General features: G+C 38.7%; 1 protein-coding gene across 4 annotated transcripts in view; it reads right to left on the reverse strand.

Annotated features, from left to right (window-relative positions):
* Positions 1-543: 543 nt before the first annotated feature.
* The window catches only part of LOC6038838 (G-protein coupled receptor 52), a 65372-nt gene continuing 43770 nt past the window's right edge, over positions 544-22145 (reverse strand). For 3 of the 4 annotated variants that reach the window (XM_038265538.1, XM_038265536.1, XM_038265537.1), the window contains exons 4-6: positions 16674-16932; positions 13513-13521; positions 544-1878 (exon numbers count right to left, since the gene is read on the reverse strand). In XM_038265538.1, coding sequence (XP_038121466.1) covers positions 1302-1878; positions 13513-13521; positions 16674-16932 — 845 coding nt within the window. In that variant the 3' untranslated portion in view covers positions 544-1301. The remainder of the gene's footprint in view (positions 1879-13512; positions 13522-16673; positions 16933-22145) is intronic. The other variant, XM_038265539.1, reaches the window with a different exon arrangement.

The following is a 22145-nucleotide window of genomic DNA, read 5'->3' on the forward strand; positions in this document are numbered from 1 at the left end:
TATTATTCAACGAACATTCACGGTAATAGGGTTAATGCAAAAGCGATTATCGTCAGGGCTATGAAGTTTAGGCCAAAGTCGGATTTGCTACATCTCCAGAAGCCAGATTTTTTATTACAACATATTTTCAGAAAACAGAGTGTCGGAGCTCGAATCGTAGTCGAAGTCACTGAATCTTCAGCAGCTGAAAATAGAGTCGTAGTCGCTTCAAAAGCTACTCGAATCCACAGCCCTGCAAAAAAAAAAAAAACATTCTAATCCAAGTTAAACCTACATGGAAAAACCGATAAAAAGTCTTTACATCTTCCAAATCCTGAAGAATTTGAACTCTTTCTAACTACCAATTCCTACACGGAAAAAACAGTTCTCAAAATCGTCAACAAGCATTTATGACGTTGGGAACCACGAACATAGTGTTCGAATTCTGGGGTACCGTAAACTGGGGTGACTTTGATAGCCCGGGGTGACATTGATAGAAATTTGATTTGGCCACTAATTTTGATACATCCAATGTAACAGTCACATTTTTGCATATATGTTCGATAATAAGCTATCCCTTAATATTTACATACTCAAAATTCTCAAAAATGTTTGGATATTAATTTGACGGCCATTTGAAAAACCTATCAAAGTCATCCCGGGTTATCAAAGTCACCCCAGTTTACGGTACGTTTATGCAAGTGCATATTTGAACACTTAGTTAGTGATTCGAGATTTCTTTAAAGCTTCTTCATGGCTTCGTGGTCTAATTTTACTCCGTGTAACCAAACTGAGCTGTAGAATTACAACTTGTAGGGAACTAAATCTACAGTCGTAATCGGAAGATCATTCCCGTAAAATTATGGCAACACTGACACTCGCTCGCAGTTTCTAGCAACATTCAGAATGTTTTCTTCCCGCACCCAAAAGAAACACTATCAATAAGTACAATGTTTAAACACCGTTACGTTACGTTACCTTGTTTGCTAAGAGAATGATTGTTCTGAGATTTACTACAGCGCTTTCTTGTTTTGTCTTAAAAACCGCCCTTCCGATGAGATTTCTTAGAAGCGCTCGCACACTCCTATCCGACTAAGAGCCCTTAAGTTTAGTGTAATCGTTAGCTAGGTGTTTGACGGATGTTTTAAAAGTACAACAATTTAATTGAAGTTTGCTGTCCACGCTTGGTTTCGCATGCTGTCCCGGAAGATGGTGGTGGTGAGGTTAGGTGAGCGTCGTTTCTCACGCGCTGCGTTCAACTCTTTCACGCTCAACAGGAGTGGCTGGTGATTGTTTTGCTCTCGCTCTTTAGAATGTGTGGCTTAGTCGTCCGGATCGAGCCCGATCAGTTCGGCCTGGAGGCGGCCCTTGGTTTTGCAGCAGATCGTGAGGAAGAGTAACCGCACCAGGAGCCGGAACTGCTGCGACATGCTCGTCATGATGATGATCTTCCAGAACGAGTTGAGAATGCCGAGCCAGACGGCGCCGAACTGGATGAGGTGGTTCTCGTACGGCTCGTCCATGATCAGCTCGTAGATCCGCAAGCCCATGTACGGACCCCACGAGACCCAGAATGAGAACACCAATGCAAATGACATACAGTGGCTCGGATTGGCCAGATTCTCGGCCAGTGCCGTGGCGTACTCCTTATCATGGATCGGTGCTCCCGATCGCACTTTACGCATCATCGTAAAGATATAGCCATAGTTGTACACGATCGAGATTACACTCGGCCCCAGGACCAGGATTGCCAGCGTTGCACTATAGGCGGCCATGTTGCCCCACTCGAGCATGCAGATGTGGGTGTCATTGTCGTAGATGGCCTTATTGTAGCCGAGCAGCGGTGGACAGCATAGCATCGCGGCCGAGATCCACGTGAACGCCATCCAGCATTGGCATCTGTTACAAGGTTTCATTTCGTTTCGTTTGTGTTCGGGTGCACGTGTTGTGATTGTGTTGTAATTTGTTGTTACAATTCGATCAATTTTCAGTGTGATTTTTGGGTAGGGTTCATCACGTGGGGTTCGGTACAGGGAGCGACGGGCGTTGACGTTGTCGGTTGTTTGGTGGGAGAAAGAAAGAAACAAGAGTTAGCTTGACACACGATCGGGGAGAACTGTCGGTTTTGGATAAGCGGCAGCTGGCAGCACTTATGGCACTTGGCATGGTTAGTATACTTTACAAAGCAGTCTCGAGGTGAGGTGAGCAATTCAGTGTGGGCTTGGGGCAGCCGTTCGGGGCTCGATTGAGCGAGATAAACAATATTGAAAAAATAATGGAAAAAATAAAGCATTAAAATAAAAGTTGCAATAAAATTTTAACACTAGGTCCAAATAATGGTTCTTACCCCTTTTCAAATGTCAAGCCCCATGTAAGTTGACATTGAAATTGACAATATTGATTAGATTTTATATTTTTTGCAATTCCGTATTGTAACTCTTACTTTTTCTGTTATTCTGGAATGAAAAGATTTTTTTTGCAATTCCGTCTTGAAATTTTTGATTTATTGACAAAATACATGAACATTCGACTTATAATTTTTCTCAATGGGTGTTTTCCAGAAATGCAAAAAATGTTGTATGGAACTCGTAGCAAACCTTGATTTTTTCAGCACTTGTCGTAATTATCCAACTCGGTGAACCTCGTTGGATTAATGTACAACACGTGCTGAAAAAAACTTCTTTTTGCAATTCCGTCGTGAAACTACTTACTTTTCCTGTCATTCTTGAACGACGAAATAGCCTACTTTTCTGTACCAGAAATAACAGAATCGAATAGCAACACTTTTCAAAATAAATGCTAAAAGTTCTACTTTTCAGCACTCAAATAGGTGCTGAAAAGTTGAACTTTTTAGCACTTGTTTTGAAAAGTAACACTTTTCAACATTTTTTTGATTTAAACGATTTATTGACAAAATACATGAAAATTTGACATAAAATTTCACTCAGTGTGTGTTTTTTGGAATTGCAAAAAATGTTGTATGGAACTCGTTGCAAAACTTGATTTTTTCAGCACTCTTCGTATTTATCCACCTCGGTGAACCTCGTTGGATAAATATATGACTCGTGCTGAAAAAATCCTCTTTTTGCAACTTGTTGCATAAACTACTATATTGCAACTTGTTGCATAAACTACTATTTTTTCTGTTCAGCACATGCGATGAAAAATAATACTTTTCGATACTGTTTTGAAGATTAACCCAAGACGGCAAGTAACGGCAAGTGGGGAAACAAACGTTGCTTGTTGCATAAATTACTGGTTGAAAACAAAAAAAAAACATTTCATTAATTTTAGCCTACTTAAAATGTTTCATAAAACATACACTCTGCTTATTCTATTTAAATTATAGAAAAATTATTATATTTCCTTTTTTAATTTTTCAATCAATTGAAGATATCAACCATTAGAGTTTTGAGTCTCACGATCTCTAATTGTTCTCTGGTTTCTAGTCACAAAGATTTTGATAACACAAATTACAGTATCTTTAAAACTGTGAGAACTATCGATATAATTTTTGACTCAACTTGATGAGCATTTCAATCAAAAAGGTTTACAAATTAGTTCAACTATTTGTAGAGGAGGTGGATGTAAAGCGGTCACGCTCTTGTTTTACTACTAAACTCAATAAACGTTAACCTAAGTATGCTAAAATAATCACTTTTAGCCACTTTTTGCAAAACAAATAAGTGATTTGCTAAAAAAAAATACAAGCAAGAAACATATCAAATTCTGATCATTATCACCGGAGGTATCGGCTTGTTGAAAAATAAGAAAGCAACTTTTTCAAAATGCTTGTATTAAATTGCATGATTTTTTGAAAAATAAAAATCAGAGTGGTCATGTAATGTCTCAATAAGCGGTTAGCGGTAGAGATAGTAGATTTTTAATCTTAAGTTTATTTTTCAAAAGACTATTAAAACATACAATGTCCGTGTTTTTTTTAATTTAAATTCAACATTGGTGGGACCCCCACAAAAACATGAATAGCTGTGCAAATTAACCAAAGTCTGGGGCAACGAAATTTTTATCCAACAAAAATCTTAGTCATTCAAATTACTGTAACTATCGATATTTCTCTATACAAACGCAAATTACAATAAAAACACCTACGTTTGACTTTTTTTAACAACCAAACTTTTCGGGATTGATTCTGTAAATGCAACATTTTTGAGGAATATGAAAACAGCTTTTTTGATTGATTTGCACCCTTAAATAAAAATGCTTGATATGTGCAATCAATTTCATAATGTCATGGAGAATTGCATGGACAACTATGTAATGCAAAATGTTTTTTTTTATTATTAAATGCCCGCAAACAAAATTAAACATAAGATTTTCTTTACAGATTTTATTTCTGTTTTTGTTTGCATAGTCTTCATTTGAATGTTTTAAAAGTAACATAAAATATTTTGGATAAACCAACTTTCCTCAACATCATATAATTTCAAATTGCTGAGATTCTAGTTACCAACATTTGAAGACATCATACAAAACACTGATTTGCTGATTTATTTTTAAACACTTTCTAAATTCTAAATTTCTAAAAATCCTAAAAGTGTCTTATTTAATCAAAAATGCACAAATAAACGTTATACAATGTACTCTTTGTAGTTAGCAATCATTTGTACAAGTTTGTTTAAATTAAAACAAATTTAAGACAATAATATTAATTTTGTGTTTTATTTTTTAAACAATGCACAGTGGGCGAAATGGAACCCAAAATCGGACTTAATTGAACGCGGCTGGTTCCCTGGTATGAATAATACTGTTTCTAATGTAAAAAATCCGGGGAATCGATTGGTGATGGTTTCATCCACCGCACGAAACGGCAAAGGGCCCATTTTGCCCCAATTCCCAATTTTTTAACATTTTTTCTTTAAAATCGGTTTGTATTTAGAGCGGAGGCTTTATGCGGCCTTCCAAAATGCACTTAGCTTATGTGAAAATGTCCCAGGAGTCCAGTAAAAATAACCACTTGCACCGCAAAAATCATCTAGGGTCTATTTAACCCCAATTCCGCTATAAAAGCATTTTTGGCCGTTTTCAAATGTTTGTTCGGATGGATTTTGAAGAGATGTAGTCCTGTGTGCGGTCGAATTCCAAGTGATTTTATTTTTGTACTTATTCCCCGATCATACCTATCGTAATTGTCCTAACCTACGGCGGAAACACCTAAACGCAGCCCACCGCTACCAATTCATTGTGGTAGGGCTGCGCCGAGATGATTTGCATTCCTAATCAAAAACAATTATTGTTATTCAACAACAATTCGTGTTACTACAAACATCCTGCCCCTAGTTGACTGGGTCAACTCCTTTACTCACTTTCTGCTTCATCAGTCTCCTTGAACCGAGCTTCTGACAATTTTACAGTTCGGGCTGGCTTGTCGGGAGCTGTATCTGGTGCTGGGCTGGGTTTTCTAATTTGCTGCTCTCGGTTTCGATTGGCAGCAGGCATACTTCTGCTGCGGCACGCCGGTAAGTTCCCCTTGTGGTGCGGACGTCGACCACCCTGCACCTGCCGTCTCTGCCCGGATGTGTGGCGGTTATTGGTCCGATGTTCCATTGCAACGGCGGAAGGTTCTCTTGTTTCAACAAAACTAACTCGCCGACCTGAGGGTTTCGAGTGCCTTGGTGCCATTTTGGACGTTGATGCAAATGATGAACGTAATCCCGAGTCCATCGTTTCCAAAATCTTGGACGGTACGCCGCATTTCCTGGAATCGATTCAATCGGTTAATACTCAACTCTGACACGTTTGGTTCTGGGAGGGAGAATAGCGGTTCTCCAATAATCAGGTGTCCAGGAGTCAATGCGCTTAAATCATCAGCATCATTTGTAAGCGGCGTTAATGGCCGAGAATTTAAAATACCCTCTATTTGAGTCACACATGTGGTAACTTCGTCGAGGCGCAACGACTTATTTCCTAAAATTCGCTTAAAATGGTGCTTAAAGGATTTTACACCAGCCTCCCATAATCCTCCAAAATGAGGAGAGCGTGGAGGAATGTGATGGAATGTAATTCCTTGAGCCAAACAGAAATTGTTCCACATCTCAGTTTGAAACTGAGCAATATATTGATTTCGAAGTTCTTTAAGTTCACGATCTGCTCCTTTAAATGTGGTTGCATTATCACAGTGCAGTGTGAGCAAACGCCCTCTGCGTGCAATCAATCTCTTGATTGCATTTATGCAGGCCTGTGATGATAAATCTGGTACCAACTCCAAATGAATCGCCTTTGATACCATGCAAATGAAACATGCAACATACATTTTTAATGCAGCGCCTCTTCCGATCAAGGGCCGAACTAAAAAGGGACCGCAATAATCTAATCCACAGTTCGCGAAGACGCGAGCTGGTGTAATTCTTACTGTAGGTAATGGGGCCATAATTTGCACCCTTTTTCTAGGGTTACATCGAAAACATTGCACACATTGGTACGCAATATTTCGCACCAGCTTTCTTCCGTGTAAAGGCCAAAATCTCTGGCGCAAAGTAGCTAGCATTAAAGTTGGCCCACCATGCAAGGTTTGGAGATGAATAGAGCGAGCGATTAATTTAGTCAAGGGGTGATCATCATGCAACAAAATCGGACACCGTGTGTCAAATGGAGCAGACAGTTTTTCTAATCTACCCTTAATTCTAATTAATCCAAATTCATCTAGGAATAGATCCAAACCCTTTATTAGCGATTTAAAGTTGAGTTCGGTTTGCGTACAGTCTTCTGCCTTACATTTTTCCAGCAACTTCAATTCGTGTGGAAAAGAATAAGATTGCGCTAAGCGAATTAAAGTCTTGAGAGCGTTATCAATTTCTCTCGGTTGTATTTTTCCCAGACTTTGTCCCTTAGACCGTTCTCGAAGAATGGTGCAAAATCTTAAACAGTAAACTGTCACTTTTAATAGTTTTGCCAATTCAGAGAATTTTGTAAAGATTTCTTCGGGCTCGCTTTGAACTAGCGCCGTAAAAGAGCAACTATTGGTCTGCGTTCCGATTCGACAACGCTCAATACTGATTTGTCAAACTTGGTTGCGGGCCAGGATTCGATTGATTCACAAATAAAATCCGGTCCGTGTACGTGTAATTTGTCGTTTAATATTTCGATTGGAAGAATTCCCTTGACAGTCTATCAGCAGGATTTAGATGTGTTGGGACGTGTCGTAAAGTGTGTCCTTTCATGAGTCTTTGTATTTCCGCAATCCTATTTGACACAAATACCTTCCAGATTGCTGGCGGTGTTTGTATCCATTGTAATACCACCGACGAATCGGTCCAGAACACAACTGGAGCTACAAACTCTGTGGTGGTTAATATCGTATCTATTAACTGGCAACCTAACAAAAACGCACACAGCTCAAGGCGGGTAATGTCGTGTTCTCGTAATGGTGCGACTCGAGACTTCGTGCTGAGTAAATTGCTATACGACTTATGTTGGTCCTTTGACACCACATAGACAGAGCATCCGTAGCCTCTTTCGGAAGCATCGCAAAAACAATGCAACATAAACTTTCTCGATACCACCACTCTCCGTGGTACTCGGAATTCCAAAAGATATGGCAACTGATCTCTGAATGTGTGCCAAGATTTGGCAAGCCCTTCGGGAAGTTCCTGATCCCATGCGAACTTTTCATACCACAACCCTTGAACAAACATTTTTGCCCACACGACTACTGACCCAATTAGACCGCAAGGGTCAAATAGCTGGGCCATCTCTGAGGCAACGATGCGTTTGGTGATTTTGTCCAACGCAGACAACTTGGGAATTTTAAATCCGAAGCTATCTTCGTGTGGATTCCAAAACAATCCAAGCGTTTTAATTGTATTGGAGCGATCGATTTCGATCTCGTGGGGCATCTCCACCAGGTCTGTTGGTATTTGTTGCAGAACTCGGCGATCGTTTGAACACCATTTTCTCAAATTAAATCCGCCAGACTGTAACAGTTGCCGAAGTTGCACAGTTGCTTCGATTGCTTCTTTCAGACTGTCTCTTCCTGCTAGAGTGTCGTCCACGTATGTGTGATTTTTCAAAATGTGAGCCCCTAAGGGATAGCGATGCCCTTCATCATCAGCTAACTTATTTAGAACTCTAGCAGCCTGGAAAGGAGCGCAGGCAGTTCCATACGTGACCGTTTTTAACTGATAAGTTTCCAAAGGTGATTGCGTATTTGTACGCCAAACAATTTTAGCAATTTTCGATCTTCTGGATGAATCCAAATTTGCCTGAACATTTTTTCAATGTCGGCAATAAAAACATATTTTGGCAATCTAAAATTCAAAACAGTCGACAATAGTGTAGGCTGAACTGTCGGGCCCGAGTGCAGTATTTCATTCAATGATAGTTGATTGCAACCTTTAACGGATGCATCAAAAACGACGCGAGTTTTAGTAGTTGTACTATCCGGTCGCCGAATGGCGTGATGAGGCAAATAAAATTCTTCTTTACCTGTGCGTAAGCCCGGTTCCAAGTGTCCGAGTTCAGCATATTCGTCCATAAATCGCAGGTAGTCGTCGCGAAGCTGCTGGTCGTATCCAAATCTGCGCTCGTTAGCCAGGAACCGACGCTGGGCTAGATTATACGAGTCACCGAGAAAAGGTCTTCGATCTTCGCGGATTGGTAACCGTACCACGTAACGCCCGTCATCCCGACGCGAAACCGTGCGATTAAAGTGATCCTCACACCACCTATCGTCTAGCGACAGCGCTCGACCGCGGTCAAAGTCGTCCACTTGCCAGAATCGCTCTAGGATGGCATCCAGCCCGCTGGCACTGCTGATTATGCACAGCGATGGGTTTGCTCCACGCCCCGCGTACATCCCTGACACGATATGTCCAAACACAGTTTCCTGTAAGAGTGGATATCCAACATTTATTTTACATTGCTGGCTAAGCAATAACGAGAAGAAGAGTTCGGCCCCGAGTAAAATGTCCACACCCGCACTAATGTTAAATTTCGGATCAGCCAATTTTACGTCAAGTGGAACCTGCCAGTCGCGAATATCGATATTCTGGCTCGGTAAAATTGCCGGAATTTTGGCAATAATGAGGCAAACGACCGACGTTTCGAAAGCGCGAGTCCGCGAGCGAAGCTTCACAGTGACCGATTCCGTAACACGCACTTTACCCGGACCGATTCCCGCGACTTCCGTATTTGTCTTGGTCCGCCGTAATCGTAACTTGGTGGCGACCGCTTCCGATATAAAATTGCACTGAGAACAACTATCTAACACCACGCGCGCGAAGTGATTCGTCCCGTCACGATCTTCTACCCGCACGATTGCGGTTGCGAGGAAAACCTCTGTCTTTGCCCGCGACGTGTCCAGAACTCCCGATGAGTCTTCTGCTGCACGGTTAGCTGATCTAATCTTGTGCTGTTCGTTGTAGTGGTTCTGTGCAGGTTTCCCTTCGCTGAGAATTGCCGAATAAGCCGAGTAGTTTGTGTGGCTTGGGGTTTGGTTGGACTGAGCTACATGTGCAAAAAGGGGTTTCTATTGTCCCAGGGACAAAAGAATCAATAGTATTGGGGTGTCGAGCCCCCGACACTCCCCCCCCATCAAATGAGGAGGACAATACATTTGTGTTTGTACTTGTGGATTTTCTACCTGTTGCCCAAACGCTGTAAATGTAGTTCGCTGATTGCTGTTGTAACTATTACCATCGACAGCTGGCGGTAGATGCAATAGGGTGTGGTGCCTTTGTCCACAAGATTTGCAGTTAGAGGAGTTGCAGTTCTTGGCGAGGTGATGTCCACGTAAACAGTTGATACACAGTTTGTACCTTTTGGCGATATTAAAGCAATGTCTTGGTGAAAGTTTGTTAAACTGATCGCACTCATACAAATAATGAGCTGCTTTGCACATCGGACATTTGTGCGCTGCCTCAGCGATCATAAAGTTGTTTGTGGACCTTGATTTTACTACGATCTTGGTCTCTTGTGTAGCTGTCGGTGTGTGAGACATTTTTACTGACTGTAAGGTACGCGCTTGTTTGCGAATAAATGTGACTAAAGCGTCGAAATCAGGACGTTCGCCTTCTTTGCAATCTTTTCCCACTCTTTCAATGTAGTAGTATCTAAACGTCTGCTCAAAGCTTCAACTAGTACAGAGTTCCAATGTTCTTCTGTTTTTTCTAGCTTATTAAGTATGCTGACGTGACGATCGAATTGATCAGCGAGGTCCATCAACAGAGCAGAAGACTCTTTTTTAATTGGTGCTATCGCAAATAAAGCAGAAATGTGTCTTTTGATCAAAAGTTAGTATCGTTGTGTCGCTTTTCAACTAATTTCCACCCGATATTATAACCTTCCGTCGACATCTCAAGATTGGCTACGGACGAATGAGCCTCACCAATTAGTGCATCTTTTAAATAGTGCAACTTTTGGATAGCTGTTAGATTTGGGTTTGCATGAATGAGTGATTTAAATGTGTCACGAAATTCGATCCACAATTCCGGATTCCCGTCGAACTTGGGAATTTGGATCTCGGGCAGACGTACCGATTGCGACACGATGCTCGCCGAATTTGAAGCCACGCGAGTGGGCTCCGTATTTACCGATAGATTCGGTAACTTACTAACAAGTAGTGCTTTTAATTCAACGTATTTGTTTTGAAATACTAATCGTTCTTCAGAAATTTCTTCACCCGAAAGGTCCTCTAGAAGCTCTATTTCTTCTTGTACCTCCGAGTACTGCTTCCAAAGCTCATCAAGCATTTCGATTCTAATTGCTAGTTGATTTGCTTGGTCGGCCGTGTAATTGGCCTCGAATACTTTGATTTGTTCCGCTGAACCTAGGATCGTGGCCATCCGCCTCTTCAATTCTTTTAACTTGACGGAATTGCTCCGCACATATCTCTTCTTTGGAGTCATCTTCACTTCACTCACTTAACTAATATACTTAACTTATAAGCGGCTTCGTGCTGGCGATGACTCGACGACGTGAGAGATTTATCCGGCGACAGCGATTATCCCGGGTTTCGGCACCAAATGTTCGGATGGGTTTTGAAGAGATGTAGTCCTGTGTGCGGTCGAATTCCAAGTGATTTTATTTTTGTACTTATTCCCCGATCATACCTATCGTAATTGTCCTAACCTACGGCGGAAACACCTAAACGCAGCCCACCGCTACCAATTCATTGTGGTAGGGCTGCGCCGAGATGATTTGCATTCCTAATCAAAAACAATTATTGTTATTCAACAACAATTCGTGTTACTGCAAACAGTTAGGTCAGATTTTAAAAATCTGAAAATATTTTTATCGTAAAGATCAGACAATTTTACATTAGAATGACGATTTGCACTTGAAAGTTTGACACATTTATGTTCATATAGACATTAAATTAAATAAAAAGATTGAAGAATCACTTTTGGGTCAATTTTCCCAAACGCAGAATAAACTGCCTTTCACATACATTTTATTTTTATCAACATAAATGTGTCAAACTATCAAGTCGTCGCCATCGTGCTAACTTGTCGTACGTGCATTTTGGGCCAAATTGAGTTAAGAACGCCATTTTGTGCAGCTCACAATGCCTCACCTTTTGACCTTCACAGATCCCCAAAATTCGATTTCAATCCTGAGATATTCAACAAAAACCGAAAAAACTCCGTGCATTTTTGTCACTTTATATATGAAAGTAGTTTCAATCTTGTCGTGCTATCTTGTCACTCCATAAAAATTGATGTAAGTGCGACAAAAGGCCAAAGGGATTTCAGGCCAGGAAAGTCAGGATGCGTTTGTCACACGTACCAGCTAGACTACCGTAAACATTTGTAATTATAACTCGGGACTCCAGCAACCAACTTCAACCAAACTTTGGGACAATGCACAGAATGGTGAGCCAAACAAAACGTGTTTGTTATTGTTTACATTGCGTGCTCTTGCTTTTGAATATTCAAGGTCAAACATTAAAACGCGTTTTTCTCGGAACGTCAAAATGGCGGGTGCGACAAGATAGCACGACGACGTCGAAGTGCAAATCGTCATTCTTATTTAAAATTGTCTGATCTTTACGATAAAAATATTTTCAGATTTTTAAAATCTGACCTAACATTTGAAAACGGCCAAAAATGCTCTTATAGCGGAATTGGGGTTAAATGGACCCTAGATGATTTTTGCCGTGCAAGTGGTTATTTTTACTGGACTCCTGGGACATTTTCACATAAGCTAAGTGCATTTTGGAAGGCCGCATAAAGCCTCCGCTCTAAATACAGACCGATTTTCAAGAAAAAATGAGAAAAAATGGGGAATTGGGGCAAAATTGACCCTTTGCCGTTTCGTGCGGTGGATGAAACCATCACCAATCGATTCCCTGGATTTTTTTACATAAGAAACACTGTTATTCATATCAGGGAACCAGCCGCGTTCAATTAAGTCCGATTTTGGGTTCCATTTCGCCCACTGTGCAATGTATTGAAAGGGGAGGTGTGGGGGAATTTTGACTAAAATTTCCGTTGGCTTAAATTAATTTTTGATAAAATTTGTTTCAAACTATTTTTTGTGACTTATTCAATAAACTGAATGTAAAGCCAAATCAAATTCAAAGACAAGATTTTAAGTAAGGCCATTATAAAATGTATTGCATGTTATCAAAATTTTGGTTTCACAGCTCTGTAATTTTGTTTAGTTAACAAACTATTTGAGGTTATTTAACATTAAGTTTATTGGAATTCAGCAAATTGATCAATATTTTATACGGTATCCAAACAATAAATGGCAAATAAATATGTCTTGATAACCTTTTCAAAATGTCTTTTGCACCGTAGGTTTCCTATACTGATAGGACCTTTTGAGAATGTAAGCAAACATTTATAACCTGTCCAATATTTTATTATTTCAATTTTATAAAATCACATAAAATTTAAAAAATGCGTTGTGCAAACCAAAAATAAGGCGAAAACCATATCTAGCAGCATTTTTACGAAGCAGAAAAAATCCCATCGGCATCCACAAAGGCACCCCACCCGGTTGGCGAACATGTTTAAGCCGCCCGCGTCACCTCCAGTCTGCTCATGATATTATGTGATTAACGAAGTAGGAAGATTAGTAGAATCATGGAATCATCAAATCAGGTGCATTTAGGGAATTTATGGAAAGATTGGACAGAGAGAGAGAGTGAGAGTTAGAGAGAAAAGGCGCTCTACCGTTCTACTGTTTTTTTGGTTTTGTGTAGTAGTGTGAAAGTTTTTTTTTGGTTTTTGTTGTTTTTGACTAGAAGGTCCTACTACACTACAAGCGACAGGGTTCTAGGGTCACTACAGAACTCAACTCTACGTGTGGTGTGTTACTACTATGTACATTCTGGTATTTTTGGGTGTTGAGAGGAATTTGGAAACAAAAGTTGTATGATACAAGTGTACAGATAATTGCGCTTCTAGTTCAAACTAGTAGCAGATTCTTAGTCCTAGAAGCTGTTCGATCAATATTTCGAAGAAACAAAAGAAAAAGACAAATACTCCTGAAGGTGTGTGTGATCGTATCGAAAGAAATGAAATGACTTTAAGTACTAAAGAACAAACTGAATTGAACTAAATATCAAACCTTCCATTCCTATAATTTTCATATCGAGAACAGTAAAATAGCACACACCAAAAACGAATACATCGATTAATAATTGGATAAAGTGTGTGGAGAGTGTTGTTGTTTTGTTGAAAAAGTGATGATCGTTCGTGAAGCGATCTGTCCCTCAGGAGATCTCAATTCAACTGTACAAAAACTACGATTTCAAAAAGTTTAACCATGAAACAATTCTAAAGAAAGGAGAAAAAGAACGCTTGAGCACGAACAAACATGAACATTAGGGTGGGTCATTTTTTTCGAAAGTGCTCGGATCCGGCTGAAATAAAGACCATATTGTAGAGGGGACCCATAGGGACTCTCATACCAAATTTGAGCTCATTTGGTTGAAAACTGGCTTGTCGCTCGGGGGTTAAAGTTTACATGGAAATTACTATGGGAAATGCGTGATTTTACTTCAAACGCTCCTACAGGCTAAGCGACAAACTTTAACCCACACTTACACTAGGTAGCCGTGTCGGGGGTGGTCCAAGGAACATTTTTCTCTAAGGGTTCATGGTCATCCGTTCAACCCTGAGCTTGCGCAAAGCCGAAACATCCGGTGACGCCGGAATTCTTCAAAATCTCAGGTTTAACGGTCGACGCATGCTACGAAACTATGATTGACGCATCGGAAACACGACGCCAAACGTCAACAAAATTACTCACCAAAATTTACAAACCCCCCGTTGGAGCTTAACCATTGGCTAGTGGCCGCAGTGTTGACCGAAAATACTTCAAATCATTGCGTACATCCACTTCCGGTAAATAGCGGGATGAGGTTATACGTTCCGGAACAATTTGGGCTGAGACCAACGGCATGGGAAGTGTTTGTTGCGAGGAATGTCTGTGCGAGATCAGAAGTGGATAATGGCGATTTGGCAAGATCCATCAATGGAAGAATAAGGAACCTACAGCCTTGTTCAACCCGGCGGCGGACAGTTGACCTCCTTGCAAATCACATGTCGATGCACTTCCGGCATCGCTGGGGGCAAATGTGCCGTGTGAGAATTGACGAGGAATCGACCACGAATGCCGCCATCCAAAAGGTCAAGCGAGAGCAGATGCAAGTGCTGGGGGAAGTCGAGGAAGATGTTTAGAAACTAATCCGCTCGAAAAACAATAAAATAAATCACTTTTATAGAAGGTGCTCAAGAATAAACTGCATAAGATTTAAAATGTATTTCAATCAAAAAATAATAATTACATTCGTAAATTCTATTCCGTGTTTGACGCGAAAAAACCAAAACCTCCATCACCAGTTCACGATCCCCATCCAGGAAGTGACTATTATCGATCCACATCCCGCACGGAGATGTTGGTGGCCATCGTTTACATCATGTAAGGCGGTTTGATCAAGTTAACTGCACGGTCCTGGCTACAGCCGGTTTGCCTCCCGGGAACGCCCTTTGAAACGGACTGCCGATGAAGCTTTCCGCGTCGGCATGGTCGCCTTCCTCCCCCTTATGGTATAATCCTCCCCGCAGACTGATCATCGTTTCCGGGAGGTTCGTAGAGTGGTGGTCTCAATAGGTTCAGGGGCCTGTTCCGTAACTGCGAAAATAAAAGTGACGGTTATTTTTAGCTTTTTAAGTTTTAGGTTCATTTAATTGAACTTACCGATTCGAGACTTTCTTTTTCGCACTCTGCTTTTCTTTCCCCCAACTTGGATTTTTTTTTCGGTTGATGCTACTAATGGTGTCTGCGGGTACGCTTTAAGATTTTGCCGTTCTGGCGTTTCTAGCTCGTCAGGTCATTCTCTTTTGCAGCACACTTCCGGACACTGACTTGCGATGTATTTGCAGCGAAATCGACGGCGAACCGTTGTTTCATGCTTCAACTTTAGTATGTTGACGTTTGGCGTCGTGTTTCCGATGCGTCAATCATAGTTTCGTAGCATGCGTCGACCGTTAAACCTGAGATTTTGAAGAATTCCGGCGTCACCGGATGTTTCGGCTTTGCGCAAGCTCAGGGTTGAACGGATGACCATGAACCCTTAGAGAAAAATGTTCCTTGGACCACCCCCGATACGGCTACCTAGTGTAAGTGTGGGTTAAAGTTTGTCGCTTAGCCTGTAGGAGCGTTTGAAGTAAAATCACGCATTTCCCATAGTAATTTCCATGTAAACTTTAACCCCCGAGCGACAAGCCAGTTTTCAACCAAATGAGCTCAAATTTGGTATGAGAGTCCCTATGGGTCCCCTCTACAATATGGTCTTTATTTCAGCCGGATCCGAGCACTTTCGAAAAAAATGACCCACCCTAATGAACATAGATCGTGAAAGAGTGAAGATATATAGTAACACTTGCAAGTATATAGAAAAGAACGTTATCAAAACTTGAAAGTTTCATCGAAAAAGTTAAAAGTCAAAGAAAATCAAACCGATTACACGGAAAACATGAGACTACGAGTTTCGGATTTGGCAGCTGACTGATTTTGACTAGTTTTTTTATTTATTTAATCATTCTAAAACACGCTCAAAAAGGATACCTCGATTTCGGTACAGAATAGTAAAGTGCAGCCTGTGCCGGGTTTCTAAAGGGTACCTTGGTATTCAATTTGGTTTGTGTAACAGTGTAGGAAATGTTTTGTTGTAGTTGTTTTTTTTTAGGGGGGAGGTCCCATGCTTTACATGCAATTCTCATTTGGTTGTAAGAACACGCATTCGCACACGTAGATCTACGTTGGGTTTTGTTCTGATTGGTTGTTGTTGTTATTGTTTATTTATTGTTGTTGCTGATGTTGTTGTCAACAAGGCACAATGTGTTTGTGTCGACACCTTTCTCAACTACCATGGTGGATTTATATTGTCTTGGTTGGTTTATGTTTGGGAGCAACAAACAGATACACACATACACACACACAGGTGGGAGGACAATAACAACAGAGAGGATCCGCGGGAAGATCCTGAGAGATTCGTTAGGTTGGTCATTGACGGAGGAGGTGGGAAGAACCGATTGATGTAGTCGCACAAATTTTGATTAGTAATTCGCTAGTAGATTCAGTAGTAGCAGTAGTATTAGTCACAGATGGCGGTGGGACAGGTCTGGGACCGTCCTACACACGAGAGGGGGGCCACGCACACTCTACAAAGGTGGGGGTTGGGGGGAAGCAAAGGGACATCACATCCAACCGGGATCATTTACCTGGTTTTAGTTTGGATCGTTTCATAGCGCAGCGGTTTCCTAACTGCGAGATAGCGATCCACGGAGATCCACATGAACGTGTACACCGAGATCGACCAGAGGGTGACCTCGAGGTAGCCGACCAACCGGCACACCACGTCCCCGTACACCCAGTGGCCATAGAATGCCGGATAGACCGAGAGAGGCACGATGAACAGACCGCATAGCAGATCGGCGACGGCCAACGACAACAGGTAGTAGTTTATGACCTCGTGGGGACCTACGGGTTAAAAGTATTTGATTAATGAAAAGATTACATTTGATTGCTGTTTCAAATGAAATAGTTAAACATATTAAGGACACTCGTTTTTGGTTAGACCTTCCCCACATGTTTTTAAAATAACTTCTGGCAGTGTAGCCAAATCATCATCATTTATGAAAGGTGTAATATGTATTTAATTGTATAAAAATAATGTAGGTTCGAAAGTCGACTAACTGAAAACTTACTGTGTAAAGTTCAATCAATTCCACTAATGTATCAAAAACTCATAACAGTGTAACCAGATCCTCAGTGATTATCGGAAACAGTTTAAAACTTGGTTTGCAACAACTATCAAACACACTGGACGTCATTCTCATCAAAACTGACAACATATACGGCCGAATCTTCAGTATTTTCCTTCATTGGAAAAGTCTCTTGATAATCTTGTTAAAATATATAGAGATCCAATCATTCAAAAATCAAATCGTTAAGTGAAATTCTCCGAAACCGTGTTATACAACTGTACAAAATGAATTTGAACCTGTCTTTAATTGAATAAACGTGGGAGAAAGAATTTCGGAGCTAACGAAAGTATGATTTTTTTCAGTACTTTTTTTTAAATATCACTGAAAATGTGCTACAAAAACTCAAAAAACAAGATTTATTTCAAGAGTATTTTTTAAAAGACCTGGTTAAAATATAGAAAGAATTATTTTTTTATTTTTTTCCATGATGCATTATTTCATTTGGCCCTATTAAAATGTAAGTCGTTATTTAAAAAATCTAAAAAAAATCAAAATGTTGAAAAAATTTCGCACATTTTTTTAACATTGAAAATCTGATCAATAGATTCCAAAATACACTGAAAAAAATAATGTAAATTTGGAAGCTTTAATTTTGGAAGGCTGAATATTACCTCTTTTATGATGTAATTTTACCTCAATTTAGACTGAAAAAGGGACATTACACCAGAAAAGTGGTATTACACATTTCCAGAGGTAAAATTACACCTTTTTTCTGACATAAAAGATGTACCCCTTCCCAGATGTAATATTACCATGATTTTTTTTCTGTGTATCTACGACTGAAAATTGAGGTTAAATTAGGTAGAACTTGTCATTCTTTGCAAGCTATGGTTGGATCATTGATGTCCAAAAAAGTAAACTGTAGAGAATTTTTTCAGCTTTTTAATTATATTTTTTTCAAAGATGGACTAGGATAATTAGAAAATTAATCAAAAAAAAAATTGTCGAATAACACTGACCCAACACTAACCAACAAAAAAATACAAAAATGACTACGCAGGCTCAATTCGAGGAGAATCATGCACTTTGAATTTTCAAAAATATTTAGACAGGGCCGAATAGTTTTTCTCCAAAGTTTGTATGGAGAATTAGTGCATTGAAAAGTCAATGAAATGCAAAAATGCAATGAAAAGCCGATTTGCGAAATTCTAGAAAATTGCTCTGTTGCCATCTCTTAGCAATTTATAAACCATTTGAAAGCACTGCGCTGAAAATTCTGACCATTATGGGGTTACATACATGTACATGTAGAAAATCATAATATTTCATATTTAAGAAAATTCTTTAAATTCACTAAAAAGATGATTTTCAATCACTCCTGAAAGTTTCATGAAGATATTTCATGACTGAAATGAGTAAGAGACGATTTAGTTTCACACGTTTTTCTCTAAACACCGAGTTGATTTACGGTCGCCACGATATCTCAAGATGGGAAGGACCAAATTGGCTAAAATTTGAGTGAAGACTCCCAAGACATATCTCGTGTGCATGAGGAAGCCCGATTTTAAAATTTTACTTTTTTTTAAATACAAAAATCAAAAACATTTGATATTTCATAAGCAAAACATAAAAATATTTTTATCTTTTTTTTTAAATTAGGGTTTGAAAATCGGCCTTCATCATGCACACAGGACCGGTTAAACGAGTCTTCACCAACATTTTGAGCCAATTTGGTGAAAGCAGTGTTGAGATATCGTGGCACCCGTTTTTTGAAACTTTTAACTTAAAATAGCTATATCTCGGCAATGATACGTCCAAATGTCTTCATATTTATTTTGTTAATAGATGAAAATGTATACGTTAATGCCCTGCAACAAGATTGTCAAAAAGTTTAAATGTGTGCTCATAGAAACCTCTGACATTTTTGAAGATTAACATGTATGTAACCCCTTAATATATTTTAAAATAATGTTAATTATGACCAGAATTTATTCGTATCATAAATTTTCACGGACTTCATCTAATTTTAAAGATTTCTGCAGGGTGCGCTACTTTTATTCAAGTTTTCTTAAAAGTGAAATTCTCGTTTACTTCCTCATCCGATGGAAGGCTGGAGCAGATGGGAATCGAACCCATGATCATCCGCATTCAAAGCGAACAGCGTAACCATTCGGCCACGCCTGCTGAATGTTGTAGAACTTACCAAATCTATAAAAACTCGAAAAGTAACTTTTTGTGTGATAAACATTTCTTTTCCATAACTTTTGTCTAGGGCCAAACATTCAATATTACGCCCTTTTAAAATGTTAGTCTTGATTTGAAAATTTTGAAAATATTGTTTTCAAAAAGATCGGAAAATTTCACAAATGTTTCATATTTTAACATTGAAAATCGGACCTATAGTTGCTGAGATATCGAAATTGAAAAATGATGAGATGTTTGGTTGAGACTTAAAAAACATCAATTATCCTGTTTTTAAACCTTTGCATTGCAATATCTCAGCAACTAAAGGTCGTATCAACAAAGTCCGAATTTTCTCAGCTTTTCAAAAATATTTTTTTCAAAAAGTGTGCAAACATGTGCGCTAATTTTAAAAAATGAAAAACTGCGACTATTTTCAAAAAAGTCACCTAAATATGGATTTAATTTGAAAATGGTGCACTTTATCAAAATTTCACTGAAGTACTTTTTGATTGCAAATTTGATTTTACATCGAAAAATGAAGTTGATTTTTTTTTCGATTTTTTGAAAAAATCAGTATTGATTCAAAAATTCATAACTCGCTCAATGATTTTTTGCACAACCTGGAAATTTCTGAAAAGTTGACATTTTATGTCCTCTTAAACATACCAAAAAAAAATAATAAAAATAGTGTTTTTGTGCAAATCAAGTTTTAGTGATTAAAAGTTAAATAAAAAATCACCAATTTTTTTTTTACTGTGTATCATTTTTTTCAGTGTAGTCCGTATCCTACAACTTTGCCGAAGACACCAAATCGATCAAAAAATTCCTTCAAAAGATACAGATTTTTGAATTTTCATTCATAATTTTTGTATGGACAGGTGCCAAATTTGTATGGTAAATTATATGGACAAACTAATGATGCAAAATGGCTTCTTTGGGCATACCGAAGGCACCAAAAAAGTTTCAGTCGGATTAAAAAATACAAAAATTAAAATTGAAGAAAATAAACCGATTTCGTAGTGAATTACTCAAACCATAAAATCTTTTTGCAACAGCTTCCAACACCAAATTTCATGGACTGTAAGCCTACGGTATTAACTTTTTGACCAACCCGAGCATGGGTAAATAACAAGGGAAATGCGTAATAATACCTTTCTCTGGTATCAATACCAAATTTTGGTATTCCTGGACCCTTAAAAATTTGTCTTAAGGATTATGCAAGAGCAAAATGTGGTATCATACCAATTTAAGGTATTGTTTTGATATTGCAAAATTGCAGAATTTGTCAATGGTCGAACACCACATTTTGGTATTATTTTGGTATTAAAGTGTTTTACCAAATTCCTCTGAAAATATGGGAAAATTTTGACCAATTTTGACAAAATAATTAATTTTGCGCTAAAATGATGTCTCAAAGCGAATGCTTTCATTGAAAACCGGAAATTTCAAACTTGATTTTAAACATTTTTGATATACCCCCTACAGAAATGACTTGAAATTGTGGAAAATTTTCTAAGTCAGGATGCCACATTTTGGTATTATTTTGGTATTGAAAGGTTTCATCAATTTTCTCTGAAACTATGGATTTTTTTTTAAATTTTTGACGAGATTATTAATTTTGCGCTAAAATGACTTGAAACCCAAAAATGTTAAAGCTGATTAAAAAATTTTTTTTTGTGATATACCCACTAATATTTTTTTCAAAAACGTTGAAATTTTTCTAAGTTGGGATAACCAAATACTTTGAAAAACGAGTCAATCAACAGATTATTGAATTTTGGTGAATTTCAATCCAGTTTCATTTTAATAATACTTATTTTTCAATCTTGTTATTTTTCAGAAGCTTCAAGAACTTCAAGTACAGCCGTTCATCAATGACAAATGCATTCGGTGTGGTGAAGAATATCACTAAAAACAACATGGAATCATCAGGTGAGTAGATTTGGTTGTTGCATAAGGATCATTTACGTTTTTTTCACTAACTGCAACTGCTGCACTAAAAATGGTATGAAAATAGCAAATTTTGGTATTAGGGTAGAGTAGTCATCAATGAGACACGGGGAACAATGATAAAATGGCTCTCACAAGTCGTAGTTTCAACCAATCAGGCTCATATTTTAGGGAAAGGTGTATCTACTGGATACACGTCTGCCATAATAGTGGCTTTGGTTATGGACGCTCCCTTGCAAAGTTATTCATAAATGTTTGATTTTGGGGTGTAAATGTAAATTATGACTGAAAATTACATTTTCGCTTATATTCTGCTAATAATACAAAAACTAAAATTTCTCCAAACTTCTTTCGTTATTTCATAGGGCATGAGTTGGGCTACAATGGCCTTTCATTAGAATTGACCAAAATTAAGAATATACCCAGAATCCAGGGCTGTCTCATTGTTCCCCACTCTTTTCAGCCTATGGGTAACAATGAGACACTTTAATTTTTCTTCATTAAACTTTTCAAAATCTAGGGAAATCCTTCAAAACATGAATCGGAAGTGATTTTTGGCATATTTATTGAGTTTTGACTTCATTTAGCCAAACATATAAAGTTATATGGTATAAATAAATGAATTTTACTAAATTTAAATACTTTTTAGTATAACTTTTTTTAATGAAAGCTTCAAGTTGGCAAAATTGCTTTAAAATGTTCAAGGTAAATCACCTGCAATGGAACAATAAAAAAACATGATGTTTTATTAGAAAAGTATTGATTTTCGTAAAGTGTCTCATTGTTCCCCACCTGTCTCATTATTCCTGCCAAGTGCGTCTACAATGAGACAGTTGGATAGCTCTGGCTGTA

This window comes from Culex quinquefasciatus, chromosome 3 (genome assembly GCF_015732765.1).
Source record: "Culex quinquefasciatus strain JHB chromosome 3, VPISU_Cqui_1.0_pri_paternal, whole genome shotgun sequence".
Classification (NCBI taxonomy): domain Eukaryota; kingdom Metazoa; phylum Arthropoda; class Insecta; order Diptera; family Culicidae; genus Culex; species Culex quinquefasciatus.